At 33.8% G+C, this 19,218-nt stretch overlaps 1 protein-coding gene across 8 annotated transcripts in view; it reads right to left on the minus strand.

Moving 5' to 3' along the window:
- LOC144434633 (dnaJ homolog subfamily B member 6-like) overlaps positions 1 to 19,218 on the minus strand; it is a 45,126-nt gene that overhangs the window by 25,411 nt on the left and 497 nt on the right. For 7 of the 8 annotated variants that reach the window (XM_078123132.1, XM_078123130.1, XM_078123129.1 and 4 more), the window contains exons 2-4: positions 9,237 to 9,359; positions 4,581 to 4,690; positions 1,474 to 1,530 (exon numbers count right to left, since the gene is read on the minus strand). In XM_078123132.1, coding sequence (XP_077979258.1) covers positions 1,474 to 1,530; positions 4,581 to 4,690; positions 9,237 to 9,301 — 232 coding nt within the window. In that variant the 5' untranslated portion in view covers positions 9,302 to 9,359. Of the gene's footprint in view, positions 1 to 1,473; positions 1,531 to 4,580; positions 4,691 to 9,236; positions 9,360 to 19,004; positions 19,121 to 19,218 lie in introns of those variants that run through there. The other variant, XM_078123126.1, reaches the window with a different exon arrangement.

Below are 19,218 nucleotides of genomic sequence, written 5' to 3' on the forward strand. Positions count from 1 at the left end.
TCATGACTCATTTGAAGCCCTCTGGATTATTCTTGAACAAATCAATCTAGTGGCCATTTTTTTTTTACCAAATTGAACTTGCCCCCTCCTCTTTTCATGAAATATAATATTGAAATGAAGTGAGGCTTACATGTATGAGTGCATCAATTTCTTAAAGAGATTGTATCAAACCAAAAAGCAAAACTGCAATAATATTGTGGAGGTCGAGTCCACCTTGACTCAGTATGACAATAACATGACAGAAGGCGTAGGTTTCAGGCAACGCCTTCTTAGCTTTAGGGATCCTGAATTCATCAGGACTTGAGTGTTTCACTCAGATCATTGCTAAAATATTGGCTATCATTCATGAATTTTCAATTTAAAGTGGTTCCACAAGATAAATTTTCACATCATCTCATTAAAGGGGCAAGTATGAAATTGTAGGATGAAGTTTACTTTAAGGTGATCATGGGAATTTTTTGCTTTATTTTAAGCATACTAATGAAATAGTTCTAAGACTAGACTGTCTTAATTAGACCTCAAAAATAACACCCTGTCTGACTTGCCCCTTTAATGATACAATTTGAAAAAGGATATTTGTCCTGGAATTAACTGTGCTAAAAAGATATTCCAATTTCTGTTCTTCACTTTGTCAGTAGCTATGATATGACAGTCTCCAGTGAACATACATTTACATGTACATTAACAGAAATGTACAGTGCAAGTCATTTTAATTTTGATAGATAATTATTAAAGCTAACACTTCACTTCTAATGTTTTCATAGTCTAAAGCTAGCTGCATTAGTGGCAACTAGAATGTCTTTTGAAACTGTTTTATTAGATATAATGACTTACTTGTAATATTGTACACCCTGAACAGTACTGAATCACCTGTGTAGCTTTTCAAACAATAAATCCAATCAAATTGATTTTGGGTCCACACCCAAAAATCAGCACCCCAATGGGATGTTATGCTATTGCTGTACAACTTATGTATACAATTGGTCTGTAATTAGGTTAACATGCACAATATCTAATTATTGGTATCTTGACACTTTTCAGTCAATGTATTGTTGGTTGTCTGATCGAAAAAAATGATATTCCAGTTACAGCTAGTGCAGCTCGAAATCACAGTCATTTTATGTTGCATACAATTGGAAATTTCAATTCTTGTACAGTTCAAATGTTTTCCTTTGAGTAATGTTTTGATTTCCCCCCTTCCCCCATGTCTATATTTCCATAACATGACTCTATTTGTTTATAATAAGACAATCACCAACTTTAGTTTTATGTAAATTAGATATTCCACTAACTTACACTTTGACCTGCAATCATCAAATGACATATCCTGTTCACCTTGAAAAACTAGTAGCCTGGAATCCATATGGTCCTTTAACATTTCAGTAATAATACTAACTGGTACAGTATAGTAGACCACATGGCTTCCTTGGCTAAATAACTTTGTATACTTCTAATTCTGTTGATTGCACCTACCTGCTGCTCCATTCAGACCTTCTGCACCATATTTGTCATAAATTTCTTTTTTCTTCTCTATTGACAGGAAAGAGACAGACATATGAATTAGAGTCTTTGTCCATACAGAGGGCAATGTCCTCTGGCTATAAATAATGTATCACTATGGTAGCCTTGTCATGGCTACAACTATCAAAGAAACATAATATTTGAGACATGTCTCTGCATTACTCTAGATTAATTTGTTTCTTACGTGATTCCCTTTATTCTGTACAACAAAACAACAATGGTAAATATTATATAGTATGTGAATAATGTGAATGTGAATACAGTTTTAATAGTAGATTCCTAAACAGATACAAAAATGTATTGTCTATAACTGATATCAGAATCTTAACTTTATTTCTAATCAAAACATTAGTGTACATCACCACATGATGTAAGGATACTGCAATGTTTTTTCTGGGGTGGGGTGGGGGTGGGGTAGGGGATTAACATTTGATTACAGGCCTGGACTATGGTACCTCTGTGCAACTCTCTGCTTAATTAGCACAGTCTAAAAAGACCCTAAAAGGGCACACTAGACATGAAGTCTTTCACAATTCTCTGAAATAAAGTCTCATTTCTTACATTTTGACAGATTGTATACATGAAGTGTAAGTTAGCCTGCAAAGATTTATACTTAGATATAAATTTATAGTCAGAGTCATTTTGGAAGCAAGTCCCAAATTTTCACTGACCTCTTGCCAGCATCATCAGTGGTGTACTACAATGGGTAATTGTAATACATCCCGATGATGCTGATGAGACATCAGCGAAAAATTGGGACTTGCTTCCAAGAAATATTTTGACTTCTGTGAAAAACAGCTAGTCTTTGTATTATATCATTATCTTCTGAAAACATTATCTCTATAAAATTTGTACAAGGAGGGTACAAAATAATGTGGAATGTACTTTTTATGACATTGATCAAAAATTTGACATTTCAAAAGAAAATGGAACTCATCCTTAACCTCAACAAGGCCACAGAGTGTACAAATAGGATCAATTCTTTCTATACTGTTCTTCCTACCTGATTCAATTTTCAATATTCGTAAACCATGGGAGACAACCTACAGACGTAGAGAGCTAGGATTGGGAAAGTGTATCTTGGAGTCTAGGTATATTACAGTGTTAAATGTAATTACTATTTACAGTGTGTATGTTTTTTGAAGTAAACCATACATCTTTACCACACCATAACTTGTGCAGATGTATGTATGTGTATGTACGTACGTACAAACTACAATGTTGTAAAACTTACAGCTAACTTCTTTGTCCAAATTCAACATATTAAACCCTAATCCTGTCACAACCATTTATTTTTATATGGACTTCATAACCTGAAAAGGTTAGTATAATACATAATTGTTCATGATATGTAATTATCACAATTATGCAGTGTTGCAGCCAGAGGTTTTTTTTGGGTCATTTGACACATTTTTTGGACCTGACCCACAATTTTGGAAGTGATGGGTCATAGATGATCCACATTGAAATTGTATACAAATATGTTTAGCAACATGACCATGCCTATAGCAACAGCCAAATGATCACGTATATTGCATAGATAACAACAGGGTTGGATAGGCAACTGGATAATCATTCAGCAAATATCTAGTATGGATCAGCATGTGGGTAAATATTTCTAAAAACTGTACAGTTATGCTACAACACCATTGACACTTTTCTTATAATGTCCCCAAAAAATCTATGATGACCCAGAAAAATGAGAGTCTCAGGACACTATGTCCCACTCTTTCAAAAGGCTGGCTGCAAACACTGGAACTAAAAGGTACATATCACCCATGTACCAAAAAGGGGGTTTGTAAATGTACAGGGATATAGATAAGGGCCAGTATCTGGCAAAATGAACTGGCTACTCTGCAATATTTTGTCAGTTACTTTTTTTCAACCATTATATACCCATTGTTAGGTACTGCCTTTTACCTATTACCGGTAGGCCTAAAAAAAATAATTGTTTGGTTCTGGTTACCCGACCCCACCGAGCTTTTCACTGCCCACCCTAAACTTTTTTTTAGGTATTCGAGAAAAAAATATGAAATCACAAAAATTGTGAAGTCTCTCGAGAAATAGTGGACACAGAAACTGACACCAATTTAAAAAGACAAAATAAAATTATTCTTCCAATTTGTAATGGCTGTACATCTGATAGGAAGAAATAAACAACACAGAGACCATTTGGAAAACAATGGAAAACCTAAACTAGACACTCACGCAGAAAAAAATATATAATAAAATAAAATACAAAATCTACCTACCCCACCTATTCTAAAATTGAGCATAATTGGAACCAACAATTTTTTTATTACGGCTTACCAGCTACTTTTTCAATTTCACCTGCTACTATTGAAATTAGCTACATGTATATTAGTATATCACTGAATGTATGAACTGAAAAATATCAAAAATTGCCATACCCGGTAATTGTAAAGCGCTTTGAGCACGGAGTGGGAAAGCGCTATATAAAAAACCAACATTATTATTATTATTATTATTATTATGTACAAGTGTACTGACATAGAAAATAGAAAACTATTTATCATCAGTTTTGAAATTCATGAAAATGATTTAACTGATAAGTTGCTTTAAGCGAATATACCTAGCCATTTCTCATACTGCCAAAATGTCTGCTCTTTTCTGCTCATAAATTCATTTGGCTCCTGGCATTACTTTAGTTACAAGGAGTGCCATTAACATAAAATCTATTGGACGAACTCCACGGAAACTGCAACAGTCCTCTACTAGCTTCCAGATCATGTTTGAATAAGATGGATGAATATTCTATCAATTGTATTCCCCTTTTTGTAATAAAATATCCGGAAGTAATAACATCATTAACTGACTGTCTACCATTTTGAACTTTTTAGCTAAATGTATATTCTAAACATCAAAGACTAGACTATTTTGGTCTATGATAAAGATCCAATATGCAGTGAAAGACTACTTAAAAAGACCTTTATCAGCAACATCGCTGGCAGAAGAGCATTTCTTATCAGCAACAACATTATTAGCTATTTGGCTGCACACATTGACCTTTTAACATTACAATGTATTTCAATACTTACTGTCTGAAAGTACTTGATATGCTTCAGAGATTTCTTTAAATTTCTTTTCAGCTTCATCCTTCTTGTCTTGATTTTTGTCTGGATGCCATTTTAGTGCTAATTTACGATATCTAAAAGGGCAATAAACATAAACACACAAGTTTCATCAATATTAACACCAAAAAAATGATTTCAGAATTCCAGCACTCATAACTTATCACATGACCAAGTGAATACTGTTATGTGTTCTAAATTAATATTTTATCCCTCTTGTTTTGACTTTTGTGTGGATACCATTTAAAAGCCAATTTACAATAATCTGAAAGGGGTGACAAATTAACACAAAACATACAGGTTTCATCTGATGTTATCAACACCAAAAAAAAAAGATGACTTCAGAATTCCAACTAATAACTTATCACATGGCAATTAAATAATGTGTTTTCAATTAATATAATGTTTCATCCTGATATTTGAGCTACAGGGTTTATTGGATTTTACTACATCACATCATCAGACATAAGTGAAGTAGAAGAAAACTTGTTATTTTGGTAACTATGTGTATTTCTTACATTACATGTAATTGTGCAAACACATAATAAACACATTGCTGAAATTTATCCAACTACATTTGAAGTCATTTAACAATTTTTGGATTTTAGCCTCGCTGATATTTATTTTGATATTGATATGTATTCAGTTAAGACTGTTGTTTGTGAAGATGTAATAATCTTCAACAATGGCCAGGAATCTCCAAAATGTTTACAAAGTTATTTCAAAACTGTTTGTCATCTAATGTTATGAGTACTATTGATCAAATTCATCCAACATACATGCACCAATGTATGTTTCATTAAAACAAATATTGTTGTGACATTGAATACCATATCTGGGTATTTTTGGTTGGCTAGATTTTGAAATTGAAGTGTGTGCAAATCAGTGAAGCATCTATTTCCAAGACCACAGAAACAGTACATTACTGACAAACCACACAAGGAGGGTGAAGTAAACTGTGTTCGTGACTGTGTGTGTGTGTGTGTGTGTGTGTGTGTGTGTGTGTGTGTGTGTGTGTGTGTGTGAGTGTGTGAGTGTGTGTGTGTGTGTATGCACATGTATGTGTATGTGCCTGCGTGCATGCATGCATGACTGTATATGACATACGAATCTATATGTGTTGACACATTGTATGTGTACATGTACAATGTAAGTACATGTAAGCCTTTGGGATAAGTGTTGTCTTACAATTGCAATAATTTATCACTGCAATGAACCATTACACTCAATGTCCTGAAAAGGATAACCTTCCTGCAACTTAATAAGTGGGGGGGAAAATGCATACGTGTACAAACAGAAAACTACAGAATCGGATTAAATATAAAGCACGGCAAAATTTCACCTTTCTACTACATGTTATATAATGCTAGCGGACTGACTATGAGGATTGCTTCTAACCTACACTTGCCTTATTGCAGAGAGGATTTATTAAAGAGTGGGTGACATGAACACAATCCATCATATCATGTCAAATGAAATGCCATAGATGCCATAAGTCTTGACCCAGTCTTCTCTTATACTCTTACATCAAGGTCTCACAGAGTCAGTTTTTATACAATTACAAGACTTAGTGATAAATCTTACTTACATAGACCAGTGTACCCTATCACACAAGTAACACAGTTGCTTTGGGCAAACTTTCTGGGTCAACAAAAATATATGTAGATTTGGGAAGACCAGACAATGTTCAGTTTCGACGGGTCTGGAGGAATGTAAACTTACATTTGTACTTTGATATACAAATATTTCTTTTTCTTTTCATAACACACTGATCCAGCGTTATTATAATAAGATATATATTATTAAATGATCAACAAGAACAGAAGTAAGTCCCTATTAAAAACAGTTCCTCAGTGACTGTTATCAAAATCTCTGTCTTTTTCACAGTGGCAAAATTAAGTGAAATTGACTGATCAGTAGCATCATCTTTCTAAAAATAAATTGATTCACCACATACATACATGGGTATATAGTCTTAATAATCATAACTTGTAAATGCTACAGATACTTAGACAGTAGCAAAATAATAACACTTTTGGCCTTAGAGTTGAAGAGAGTGAGATTAATTCCGCTATGAAAGTTATTGTACTATATCAGTTGTTACATTACCAAGGGATGAGTCATTTCAAATAGTCTCTAGTTACACATCAGTGATAACTACTGGCCATGTACATGGATACTGAGTGAGACAATCAGCTTATACCCACTCCACTGTGGGGACTGAGTGAGACAATCAGCTTATCCACTACACTGTAGGGACTGAGTGAGACAATCAGCTTACCCACTCCACTGTAGGGACTGAGTGAGACTATGGGGACCTCATAGTCATACATGTAGTGTAATAGACCTTTTGCCAGATCCAGGATGCATCACACATCTAACCATACAATGCTGTGTATTCTAATTCTATACATGCAGGGGTGTTAATGTGCTACTCAGAAGGATCATTGTTACAGACTAACCTGGCCATACATTGTACATCTACCCTGGGTTTACCAGTAAAATTGATTAATGGTGTTTACTGTACTATTTTGTCTTTGTGATATAAAAGCACTCACAATTAATGAGGTCAACATGTCTTTCCATACTTTCAATTCACAATGAAAATGTTATTTCAAATGTAACAAATACAAAACAAGCCTAAATGTAACAACATAGTCAACGTCGTCTCATGCAGTGCACCTTACATATACATGTAGGACTGGAAAAAACTGACTACTGCATGCATTCATGAAGTAAAATTTGAGTACAGTATAGTATAGTTAAATATGCTATGAGAGGTGGATATTTTATGGACATTTTCATGATGAAATGATAGAGCCATGTTGACCTCTTTAATTATGAGTGATTTTATAGAACAAAGACCATCAATGACAGAGAAGAATTTAATAAGTAAACCCAGGGTATGATCAGGCCTGCGGTGACAACCACTTCCTTGAGTAGCACATGCAACCCCCAACCTCTCCCCCAAAACACACCCCCATTTCATACAGAATATGTGGTGTTGTATGGTTTGATGGGCAATGCAGCTTGTAACCAACAAAAGGGCTTAAGGTACAATAAATACCACCAGGAGGTTGTGTCAGCAGAAAAAGATGGTCTGGCTTGGGAAAATGTGCTTTAAGAATTCTGCACTATTTATGTTATAACTTTATATACATGTAATACATTTATAGTAAGACAAAAATATATCAGGTACGCATACATTTCCACCATCCTACACGTATGTTCATGTTGTCACCACAATGAGTGTCTGTGTTATTTTTTTCAAATTATTTTTTTCGTAATTTCTAACATCAAACTTTTGTAGATTAAAAAATGTTTACAATAAATTGCATGTACTTTTAAATTGACTGTGTACATATCAGTCACAGAGACAACTAAAAAAGGAGCAGGAAAACACACCATAGTTAATAGAGAATTATTGACAGTGAACAATTGATAATAAATTGTTGAGAAATTGAGGAAAATAGGTATTTCTTATTTGGATATTGACTTCTAATATCTGCATTGCAGCTGTATGACAGCAATGGAGATAAATGGTCATATCACATTGGGATATTATCAAGGCATCTTCCTAAGTAGAAAATATAGCTTGGCTATTAATTGCTCTTACAGTCTCAAATGCAAGATCTCTGGCTACCATTTAGTGCTTTAAGGTATAACAGATTGCATGTATATTTGTACACTAGTCAAAACTGTGCCCTTGTTTGCCCCTTTTCATATATTACACATGTATATACTGTAACAGATAAGAGTTTTAGCAGGTACACCATTGGGCATTACAACTAACAATACACATGTAATATTAAAAAGCCTGGTGTTTTTCACTTCGTGCAACATATTACACACTGTTGGCTAAATACACGAACAGACATTATTTATAATTCATCTAGCTTCTCATCTTTGATGTCTATAAGTTGTATTTTGGACTGTGATGAATCAAAAACTCTTGAATAAAATAAGAATTCTTGCAACTTGTGGTCTAAACGTTTGAAATTCTTTGCATCACTATTAGCAAATTCATTGTTGATAGGAGTGGAGAGTCTGAAACCATGAAAACTCCATGAGCGGAATTCACCACTATTCCCACTGAGCACAGCTGTGGAATGTCCAACATGGAGGCGTTTCCTATATGTAATTGCTGTCTGTCCCTTCCTGGCCGTTAGTTAATCACGAAAACAAATGCTAACATTCGGACTTCCAAATCACTATTTAATGAACAAATTCGTCAAACAACCACAGCAGTAACATTAGCTTCATATGGAATGAGTTATTTTTATCTATGATGATTTGCGTAGACATTTCATCTCCAGGAGATATTAGTACCAAAATAAATCTCAAGACATCCAGGGGTTGAACTCAACTCAAGATCATATCCAGTTCATGAGTATATTCTTAGCTTCGTCCTATGCTACATGTAACTTGGAAGCATTTTCTCGTAAACATGGTTAAAAGGACAAAGGGTGATCAATACTTTTTAATGTCTGAACTTTATAACTACCATGGTTGAATCACATATATACGTACTATATCATTGTATATGTACACTATATAATAGGGAGATGAGTGATACACACCATTGCATGCATTATGTGGGCCAACAAAATCAGAAGTACTTACGCTTTTTTGATTTCATCATCTGTTGAATTCCTTGCTACTCCGAGAACTTTGTAATAGTCCACCATTTTGAAACTCTGTATGTGCTCCTGTGTACGTATGTGTGTGGTATATCGGAGTGACTATCTACAAATGAAACGAACAAAAACAAAGCCACAAATGTCAGAGTTCTTTGACCTAATTATCTATCATAATATGCAGTGCATTATTTCAAGACCAATATTCACATTGCAATTTCTTTTAAAATTACTTACATTTCACTTTGTAGCATGAAATTATTTCGGCTGAAATTTCATTTCTGACCCAAAATACATACGAGAAATTATTCAAGAGGAGCTACAGTCACACTCGTGTGTATTGAAACGAGATGGAAGGAAATGTAGACAACTTGAACTGGCAACGGAACAAATTTGAGGTTTTAAATATACTACGACAATGAATCCGTGCAATAAAATGAAACACAAGGGTGTTGAATAGATTTACCAGCCAAATCCTTTGTGCTTTTGTTGATAGCACAACAAAGCCAGTGAGGTCAATTGACTGTGTCTGAATACAGTGTCTGGTGTTACCGCACTCAATGACATCCGTGCTTACTCCAACACTATTAAGTCAGTCATGTCTCGTTTCTCACAAGTATGACGTATTCATGCCACTTTTTGACACTTTAATAGACTCACTAAATGTATTTTATGAAGGGATTTACAAAAAAAGAAAATCATCAAAAATATATAATACTACATGTATTATAATCATAAATGGCAAGAACATCAAAAGCAAACTGTATTGTATACAAATGTAGTGTACTCACTACATGCACAACCACACGTTTTACCAATTGAACCATTTTCAAGCACTTTCTGTCACTAGTTATTGAACTACATGAATGTTCTTCTCACAGACAAGTTTTTTTATCTTTGTATGAAATTGTAGTTTAGTATTCAATCTACCAGACTGAATTGACAACTACATGTAGTGTACATGAGACTTGTCTCCATCCATTGATGTCTCATGTACATGTATGTAGTCACTGTCTGTATCAGTATATTTGACCAATGGCACTTCATTGCCTCAATTTTTTCATGATTGACTCTGTCACCTTGAACATTACATGTAAAATCCTAGAGTACATGTACATGTAGGTTAAGTTATATAATTTTGAGAACAGATACAACATAATTCTCGTTACCTGAAATAGAATTCTACCACCTTAGCATGTCCTGATCATTAAATTTCTTGGTTGACACCTGGGACCATGACTTCCACTTCATGGCACTACACATGCATTACCTCTAGGCACACATCAGAATAAGTCAACCTACTTGTTCTATTTTGTCTCTAACATGAGGTGAAATGTTATTGCAGGTTCTGAGAATTACATGAGCTTCAACGTATATGCGAATGTTTCCTCTCACCGTACTATCATGATACCATTAAATATACATGCATCAACCCTTTCCCTAGGCTACACATGTAAATGCATACAATATTAATTGGACAGACTAAGACTAATAACATGTCCATTTGATAAAACTGAGCCAAGCATCAAAACCCAAAGATGACTCATCTGGTGCCAGTGAACATCTGGTGCCAAGACAGGTCACAACACAGAAACAATATCAGTTGCTACATGTATTGTTCAGTTTACCTGGCCTCAACCAAAAGGTCATACCACTATTCATGTAAGGCTCCATATGATGGGATTCTTCGGTGCACTCAGATGTCTATAGTCATAATCTAAATTTGCAAATCTGATTAAATCTCTGCATCCTGACAATTGATATTAATATATACATGTACCAGTATTTATATATATATGAACATATTATAGATGATACATTTCCTGTGAAACCAGACTATAAAGAAAAATGATTTACATGCTGGACTGACATACATGTACATGTACATATGTATATATCTTGTAGAAATATGACTGTTAGTACAATGTAATTCTACAACAGCTATTGCTTCATCATGAATGTTCCTTATACAAGTTACAGGAATTTTAGCATATAAAGTGTAGGCCACTGTCAGGACCCATACCTGTATGATCAGATGGGATATTTCAGCCCAATCAGTTAAGTCACAACTTTGCAAACATTGGCAAATGAAAATTGAAATCTCACATGTAATAATCATGATCAATATATATATATCAGTAGATGTCAAATCAAGTTGTACATGTACATGTAGCCTGCCAAAATCTGGTAACATATACAAATGTACATCGTTGCAATAACAGGACAGATTTCTTCATCCCAAAAACATTATACAAATTTTTAATGAAGGGGAACACTGGCAAATTGCATGTACAAGTGATATTTTCGTAAGTGAGCACATCTTTAATACCAACTTGTTTATAAGAAATACATGTACATTTCATGCTATTTTCGTAATAAGTTGATATTTCATTGTTACAGAATGGTATAATCATTTTACTTCATGATTGTCAAGCAAATTACACAAAGAAATAAATTTTTGAAACTGTCTCTGCTATGGCTCAGAATCATTGGTTACAGGACCCATAGTACATTCCTTTGACTTTCATTAATTATAGTAATTTATACAGGAAATGCAGGCTTTTTGTTGTGGCGTCATTTCATTATTTTACATCACTACTTTAATACATGCAATTTCAGAGAAATACCAATTGTATGCCTCATTTGGGAATTTTTGCTATGGGCCACATTGCATCATGGGAGTCAGCAGAAATGCATATGTAACAGGTGAACAATTAATATTCACAACTCGTAAGTGCTTATTAGTTACCTTCAGTGAAAACATCATGAATATTCACTGGTCACATAGCTGAGTAAAATTATGAAACACTTGGTAAGAGGTAGTCACTGTTATCAAATGGTTTATTTTTTACACTGGGGTTCCTCATACATTGCGCATTGTACTGTCCAGGAACTTACTGATACATTGTACAGCAACAAAACTCTGAATTTGTGGTGCAATTTAGGAACTTGCACAGCAAAGGTTTCCATACATATCTTTGTTACAGTTGTAGACACACACATAAGGACACTCAAAATGTACCCATCCTTCATCTTCAACTTATATGCTATTCCATGTGTCATTGACGTTTGACATTGAAACCCAGATGATAAATTAGCAATTTGACATTATATGCAAACGTATACAGTTACAATTGGCAAGAATTTAACCTTTAATCCTACAGGGTTCATTTCTTTTATTAAGGGACCTACATGTATGTACATGTAAGTGGTTAAAACAGGGTCTCAGTTTATGGTACAGTAATCGAAAGACTTCAAGTTTTGGTTTCATTCCATTATACATGAAAAATAAAAAGAATGGAGATCTTGGCACACATCAGAACTACATGTAACAAACATGCAAGTCATCATAAAAACAACATCGCCTACTTTCTGGCAGAATGCAGGAAAAATGACTGTAGTTCATAAGAATGACCAAGGTTTGAAGAAAGAAGCTTCACTGATATGCACATAAGCAGGCAATTTGATGGGTGAAAGTGCCAACCTCAGGATACATGCACACATGGTACATGTACACTTATGTTATATAAACAATCAACAGATTAAAAGACTACATGTAGTATTAATTAGTTCTTGTATCTTGACGGGAGAGTTCTAATTAGGCCTGACAAAAAAAAAATGTGTGGTTCCCATTATGTTCAATTTTAGAATACAATGTACATTTTGTAAGTGGGGTAGGTAGATTTACATGTATAGTTTTATTTTTTTTATATTATATTTTTTTTTCACATGCGAGTGTCTAGTTCAGATAGTTATGTTGTTTTCCATAGTCTGTGTTATTGGTTTCTTCCCATCAGATGTACAGCCATTACAGGTTGAAAGAACAGTTTTATATTGTCTTTTTTAACTTGATGTCAGTTTCAACATCCACTATTTCTTGTGAGACTTCACAATTTTTTGGGAATTTATTAATTTTTTCTTGAATATGTAGAGAAAAAGTTTAGGGTTGACTTGAAAAACTAGGTGGGGTCGGGTAACTGGAACCAAACAATTTCTTTTCTTAGGCCTTACTTATGAGCAACATGTGGATAAAAGACTCTGTATTTTGCATATAAACTACTTTTCTATTTTTCATTATATATTTATATGTACAATACATTTTTTTGACTTTTCATTTCAAAAGTTGTCATACCCAAAGTATGTGTTTGTAAATGTAATTTCTGAGATGATGTACAAACATGGAATTCTACCATAAGATGTAAATTATTATCCTTTCTACCAAGGGGATATTTGTTTGTACATACAAAAATACTAGTTGAGCATGAGAATGATAGCATCTCTATTTTCCTAAGGTAAATTTAATGTTTTATCAATGTTAGCATATAAATTACAGTATTTGATTATCTGATGTAATCTGGTGCTATACATTACACTGGGTATACAAACTGATATGAGCTCTTTCAAATTTTACCAACAAATGAAGTAACTTCTAGTGCAACAGTTATATTCAGGAGAAAAATCTAACAGAAAGATTATTTTCACTGATTGGAAACATTTCATAGACTTAAATTGTCATCAGACCAAGGTGTGTACAACATACATGTAACAAACGGTTTTCTACAATGTATACTTGGTACCGTATTCTACCATCTACTATCTGTGTAGTATATTGTCTTTGCAACAAATGAAGGAGTGGACATTTACATGTATGTGTAACCCCACACTGTGTGTATGACGTAGATCGAAAACTAGTACATCAAATGAGATTACACATTTACATGTATGTTGTTCTGTTACTTTTATGCCTTAGGTGATTTCACAGTAAAGACAAAGAATAAAGCTTCAACTAGTCAACTTTGAAATGTCAACTAGCGAGACTGACAGACTGCCTCCTGTCTGTCAGGTATTGCATGAATTATTTATCATGTATGAAAATCTCATGTACATGTATAGTATCATGGCATCATTGCATTTTTTAGTCTTTGCTTCATATCGCTTATAAATGCTGGGTATTTTATTGTCTTTTACATTCAAAATGTTGTATGTACATGTAGAACAGTAGTTCTAATAAAAAGAACTGGAACTCAATATAAGTGTATAGGTCCTTTGACTCAGTATACTTAAAGTCAGTCATTTGGTCCATCAAAGAATTTCTAAATACACGTATACTGAGCCAAAGGACCCATACACTCTGATACTTGGGAGTTCCAGTTCTTTTTATTAGAACTACTATTCTACATACAACATTTTGAATGTGAAAGACAATACAAGCATTTACAAGCGATCTGAAGCAAAGAGTAATAAATACAATGATGCCAGTGTATACATGTACATGAGATTTTCAGTTTAAACACAAAATCCTCTCCAAATACATGCACTGATAAGGGTAATGTCATTCATCATAGAGGCTATGCATACACATCATTCTACCAATATATGCATGACATTATACATATAATATTTAGTAGCACATCCTTCAGACACACTCATCATACAAATACCATGTACATGTATGTAAGGGTTGTAGTACATAATATACATTGTGTTATACAAAAAAAAAATGTAAGAACTTCACTAAGTTACAGTGTACATTGTACATTGTACAAACATGTACATGACATGTACACTGTAACTTAGTGAAGTTCTTACATTATTAAAAATAAATTTTGTACCTTATCCACATGTGGATGGACAGAATTATAAAATTTATTCAACAGTGTTCAATGGTAGTAAAAATGTAAATGTACATGCATCATTGTATGTGCATGTCTGTTTATATGTTCAATCTCCGACCACTAACTTTAATAGTGGTCTGAGGTTCAATACATGTACCAGCAATGTTGCACAGTACAAACTACAATATATACAATATAGTTTCTGCAATGTTATTTCACTATGTACTATACATGCATATTTATAAGGTAACATCTGATTGTTGAGTGACAATCCCTTTAGATTAGATTTCCTGTGCCAATTCATGATTAAACCTACATGTAATCGCTTGTAAATATCAATCATGTACTAGTAGAAGGAAAATATCTTAAGAATTCATTACATGTACATGTATACAATGGTGACATCAACTTTTACACATAAACAAAATACTTGTTGTATTTTGTTTCAGCTGTCTATTGACAAACAACTACATATTTTGTAAAATATGTAGTAACACTTATATACAAAATTACAAGCATAGGGGCATGTTGTATTTCTTAGATTGTTGTTTCCGTAGGTAAAATATCACTTGAATCCTGCCACTAGATACATTGTATGGGTACGGGAAATTCAATTTTCAAGTCACAATATTATTATATTTTGAGCCTGTAGACAAGGGAAACAATGACTTAAGAAATATTACGTGTCCCTGTGTGTGTATATATATACACTCAAAATGGCCTTAGGCTTCTTTTTACAAATACAAGTTTGTATATCAATCGTGATAGAATCCTTAAAATTTTTAAACATATCTTGCTTCTTGGTTCTTATCTCAGTACATTTACTACAAAATGTAAGTGCCTATATTCTACTTAAAATTCTTATCATGGTAATTTGAGTGTAGAACAGTTGCATTTTACAGACGATGGAACCCTGAAATCCCCCAAATCATTATCGTTTTTTTAAGTAAACTCAATGCAGACCATTTAGAGATACAATCATAAATTATACTTACAAAATACTTGCAGCAAAAAAAGGATAATGGGTCAGTATGATAAGAATCCAACAAAATCTGAGAGTATAGTCTACTTAGGATGTCATAATGACCTCATATCAATATGCAGAATATATAATTGAAAACATTTGAGGAAACACCAAAGGAAGTCACATCCTTGGAATTCTTGGTGTGTTCAAGACTACAAGTTACAAGGAACCGGACGACGTACTGTGTATGTAATATATGTAGTTCCGTCATCCTTTACATTTTCTTTCCTGTTCAATCCATCATCATTTGCATCATCTTGTGTATCATATTTCTGTATTGTCACTATTTCTACATATGGCAAATACATAGAAATTTATTACCAATTTAGTCAAGTCATTTTCTTTGACGAAGCTCTGAGTGGAGTGCGGCGGATACACAATGTATAGCTATCATGGTGGCATAACAATAGTCAATGTAAAATGACTGTACAATGTAATTCAATATGCATATAAAAGCCAATGGAAATAATAGTTTAAAAATTAATCATAAAACTTTGGATACTGGACCAAACCTACACCCTGGTAGTCACCGTTACTATGGGATACTTGTACTAAGTTGTAGGACAATTTGTTTACAATTTTAAGAAGTTAATCATAAACTTTGAATATTGGACCAAACCTACAGTACATACAGTCACTGTTACTATGGGATACTTGTAGGACAATTTGTTTACAATTTTAAGAAGTTAATCATAAACTTTGAATATTGGACCAAACCTACAGTACATACAGTCACTGTTACTATGGGACACTTTGTAGTACAGTTTGTTTACAATCTTAACAACTTATTCAGGCCTGTCAGAATGACTGATTTGAATAGGAAATTCAATTGAACTGTAGTGTAACTTTCATTTGTCAGGAGTGTTTCAAAGGATTTAAATTTGTCATGGTCCAGTACATGTAGCTGTGAATAGATTAGACTACATACATATATAACATGATGAAATCAAGTGAGTTGAGTCTATGTCTCACGTACCTGACCCCACAGCATGCACAATGTAATAATGTACCTAATGTTATTGGAGGGCTTGGATTTAATTTCTACCCTTGGTAATCAGATTTACCAAAATGAACTGTTTCAGCTACAATGTTCTATTGATTTTCCATTGGTCTATTTTAAACAGACTACCACCCTATAAATGTGGTAGTCAAGATACAAGGTTTAGTAGTCTATGTGTTCTGGACTACTGCTAATTTGGTAGTCTAGATACAATGTTTAGTAGTCTATGCTATGGACTACTGCTAATTTGGTAGTCTAGATATAATACTTAGTCGACTCTATGTGCCTTGGACTACTGCTAATTTGGTAGTCTTCATACAATGTTTAGTATTAAGTAGTCTATAATATGTCCTGCTAATGTTAAGTGCTGCATTGTATGTATTATAATACTACCATGGGACCATATGATCCATTTGAAGACTTGTGAGCATGTACTATACATCTTTTGAGTGTGAAGCAATCAGGCAAATCATACACCAAGACTCTTTTCCGAAGGAACTTCCTCTGACTACATCTAGTAGTAGTAATTGAATCCTCATAAATTGTTATTGTACACATGTAGAGACTAATCCAGCCCTGCACTGTACTGTAGGGAAATTCTCAATCTCAGAATCAGAAATCCAGTAGGAAATAACCGAGTAGTTTGAATATACATGACTGTACGTTGTCCTCAGCTTTCCTAAACATTTCACTTAGTGCATTTGCCTTGCTACACAGTGTACTCATAAATATATATACAGTACCATGAGCATAGATGTATGCATGTGTGATCATGATATACAATATTTACAAGTCTCTTAAAATTCAGATCCAAGAGAAAATTTCTTTTGATGACAATAACAATTTCTAAAAACTACCTGCCGAGGCAATCTTAAGTGTATAAAAGAATTCAGACATATAACACTCACTGAAACAAAATGTGCATGGTTGAAAAATACCAGTAAAATAAACTGAAAATAATACTCTGTGAACACTCATTCAAAAATTCTTAAGCTAAGACTCAGTCCTCTGCTGGAAACATCAACTACAACTAGTACAAGTGCCTTGACTTTGCAATAGAGTATAACTTAACAAAGGGGAATGCCACTCCTGGAAATAGAGACATTTTCATAAACTATGGGTTCTGGAGTCTTTTCATGATATAACTTTGTTACAATATGTACATCATCTACAATTACTTTCGATTTCAGAGACACATCAAGTTGATCATGTGCCTTAAAATTTATAAGTTCTCTTTGCTATGCGCTATTACATCATGGGAATCAGCAGAACTAATTCAAGTTGAACACTAAATATTCATGAGTCTTGTTGTGCCTATACCCTTCAGTGTAAAACATATCTCATGAATATTCAAATACATTTCCAGTAGTGGTGTTCCCTTTATAAACATTTATGCATTATATCAATACATTATAAGCTGGATTTCTGGTGCAATTTTCAATTACAAGACTGTCCTTTTGCTATGTATGTATCACTTAATACTCAGACCAAGGACATTTATAGTGAAAATGTTTGCTGTATGAAAAGTATTAGTAGGAAATATTCATATCTTTATATGAAATTCACTCTGTCACTCTAGCAGCCCCCTCATCACTAATGTAACAGCCTTCAGCATGAAAATCTTTTGATGACAGTACATTGTAGCTTGCTTTACTACTGAGTGCAGGGAACCAAATTTAATTGTCTACATCATGGAAGTACATGTTTCAGTAACTTTCACTTGTATCTCAAGTATGATTGTAATATGTTTTCCAAATATACTAATTGTCCATACATTTACATCATTGCTGAACATTTGTAAAATATTACAAACTGGATTGTCCTTAAACCTTCAGTCAACACATGTAAGGAGACACCAAGAATGTTTTAAAACCAGCTGTGAGGTAGACATCAAGTCAGGGGTTCCCACAGGGTAAAATATTCAGCTATGGAAACAAGACTCGAACGGCTAAACATGCCAGTCGAGGAACTAGCCACACGAACACATAGTGCATACACTGTAGATAATGAGGTAGAATGTATGATTTTAAAATAAACATTAAAATGCTCAAAGTCCAAAAATATGCTAAAGATTCACATTCCTGGTGAGTTTCGCTACATGATAGAAATGGTCTCATCTTTTTTGGCGCTTCACTTCCAAAACAATGTTTTCACTTCAGTGGCATCCAAGTACTAAATTTGACAATAACTGGGGAAAAATCAAACCCCCTTGTTCCATACGTATAAATAATACGCAATGTCCACTAACAAAGGTATTATAACTGTAACGACCACCTTTTTCGAGAAGTTTCCACAAAACATTATTATTGTAACTCAGTGTATAGTCCTG

Source organism: Glandiceps talaboti, chromosome 4 (assembly GCF_964340395.1).
Source record: "Glandiceps talaboti chromosome 4, keGlaTala1.1, whole genome shotgun sequence".
Taxonomy (NCBI): domain Eukaryota; kingdom Metazoa; phylum Hemichordata; class Enteropneusta; family Spengelidae; genus Glandiceps; species Glandiceps talaboti.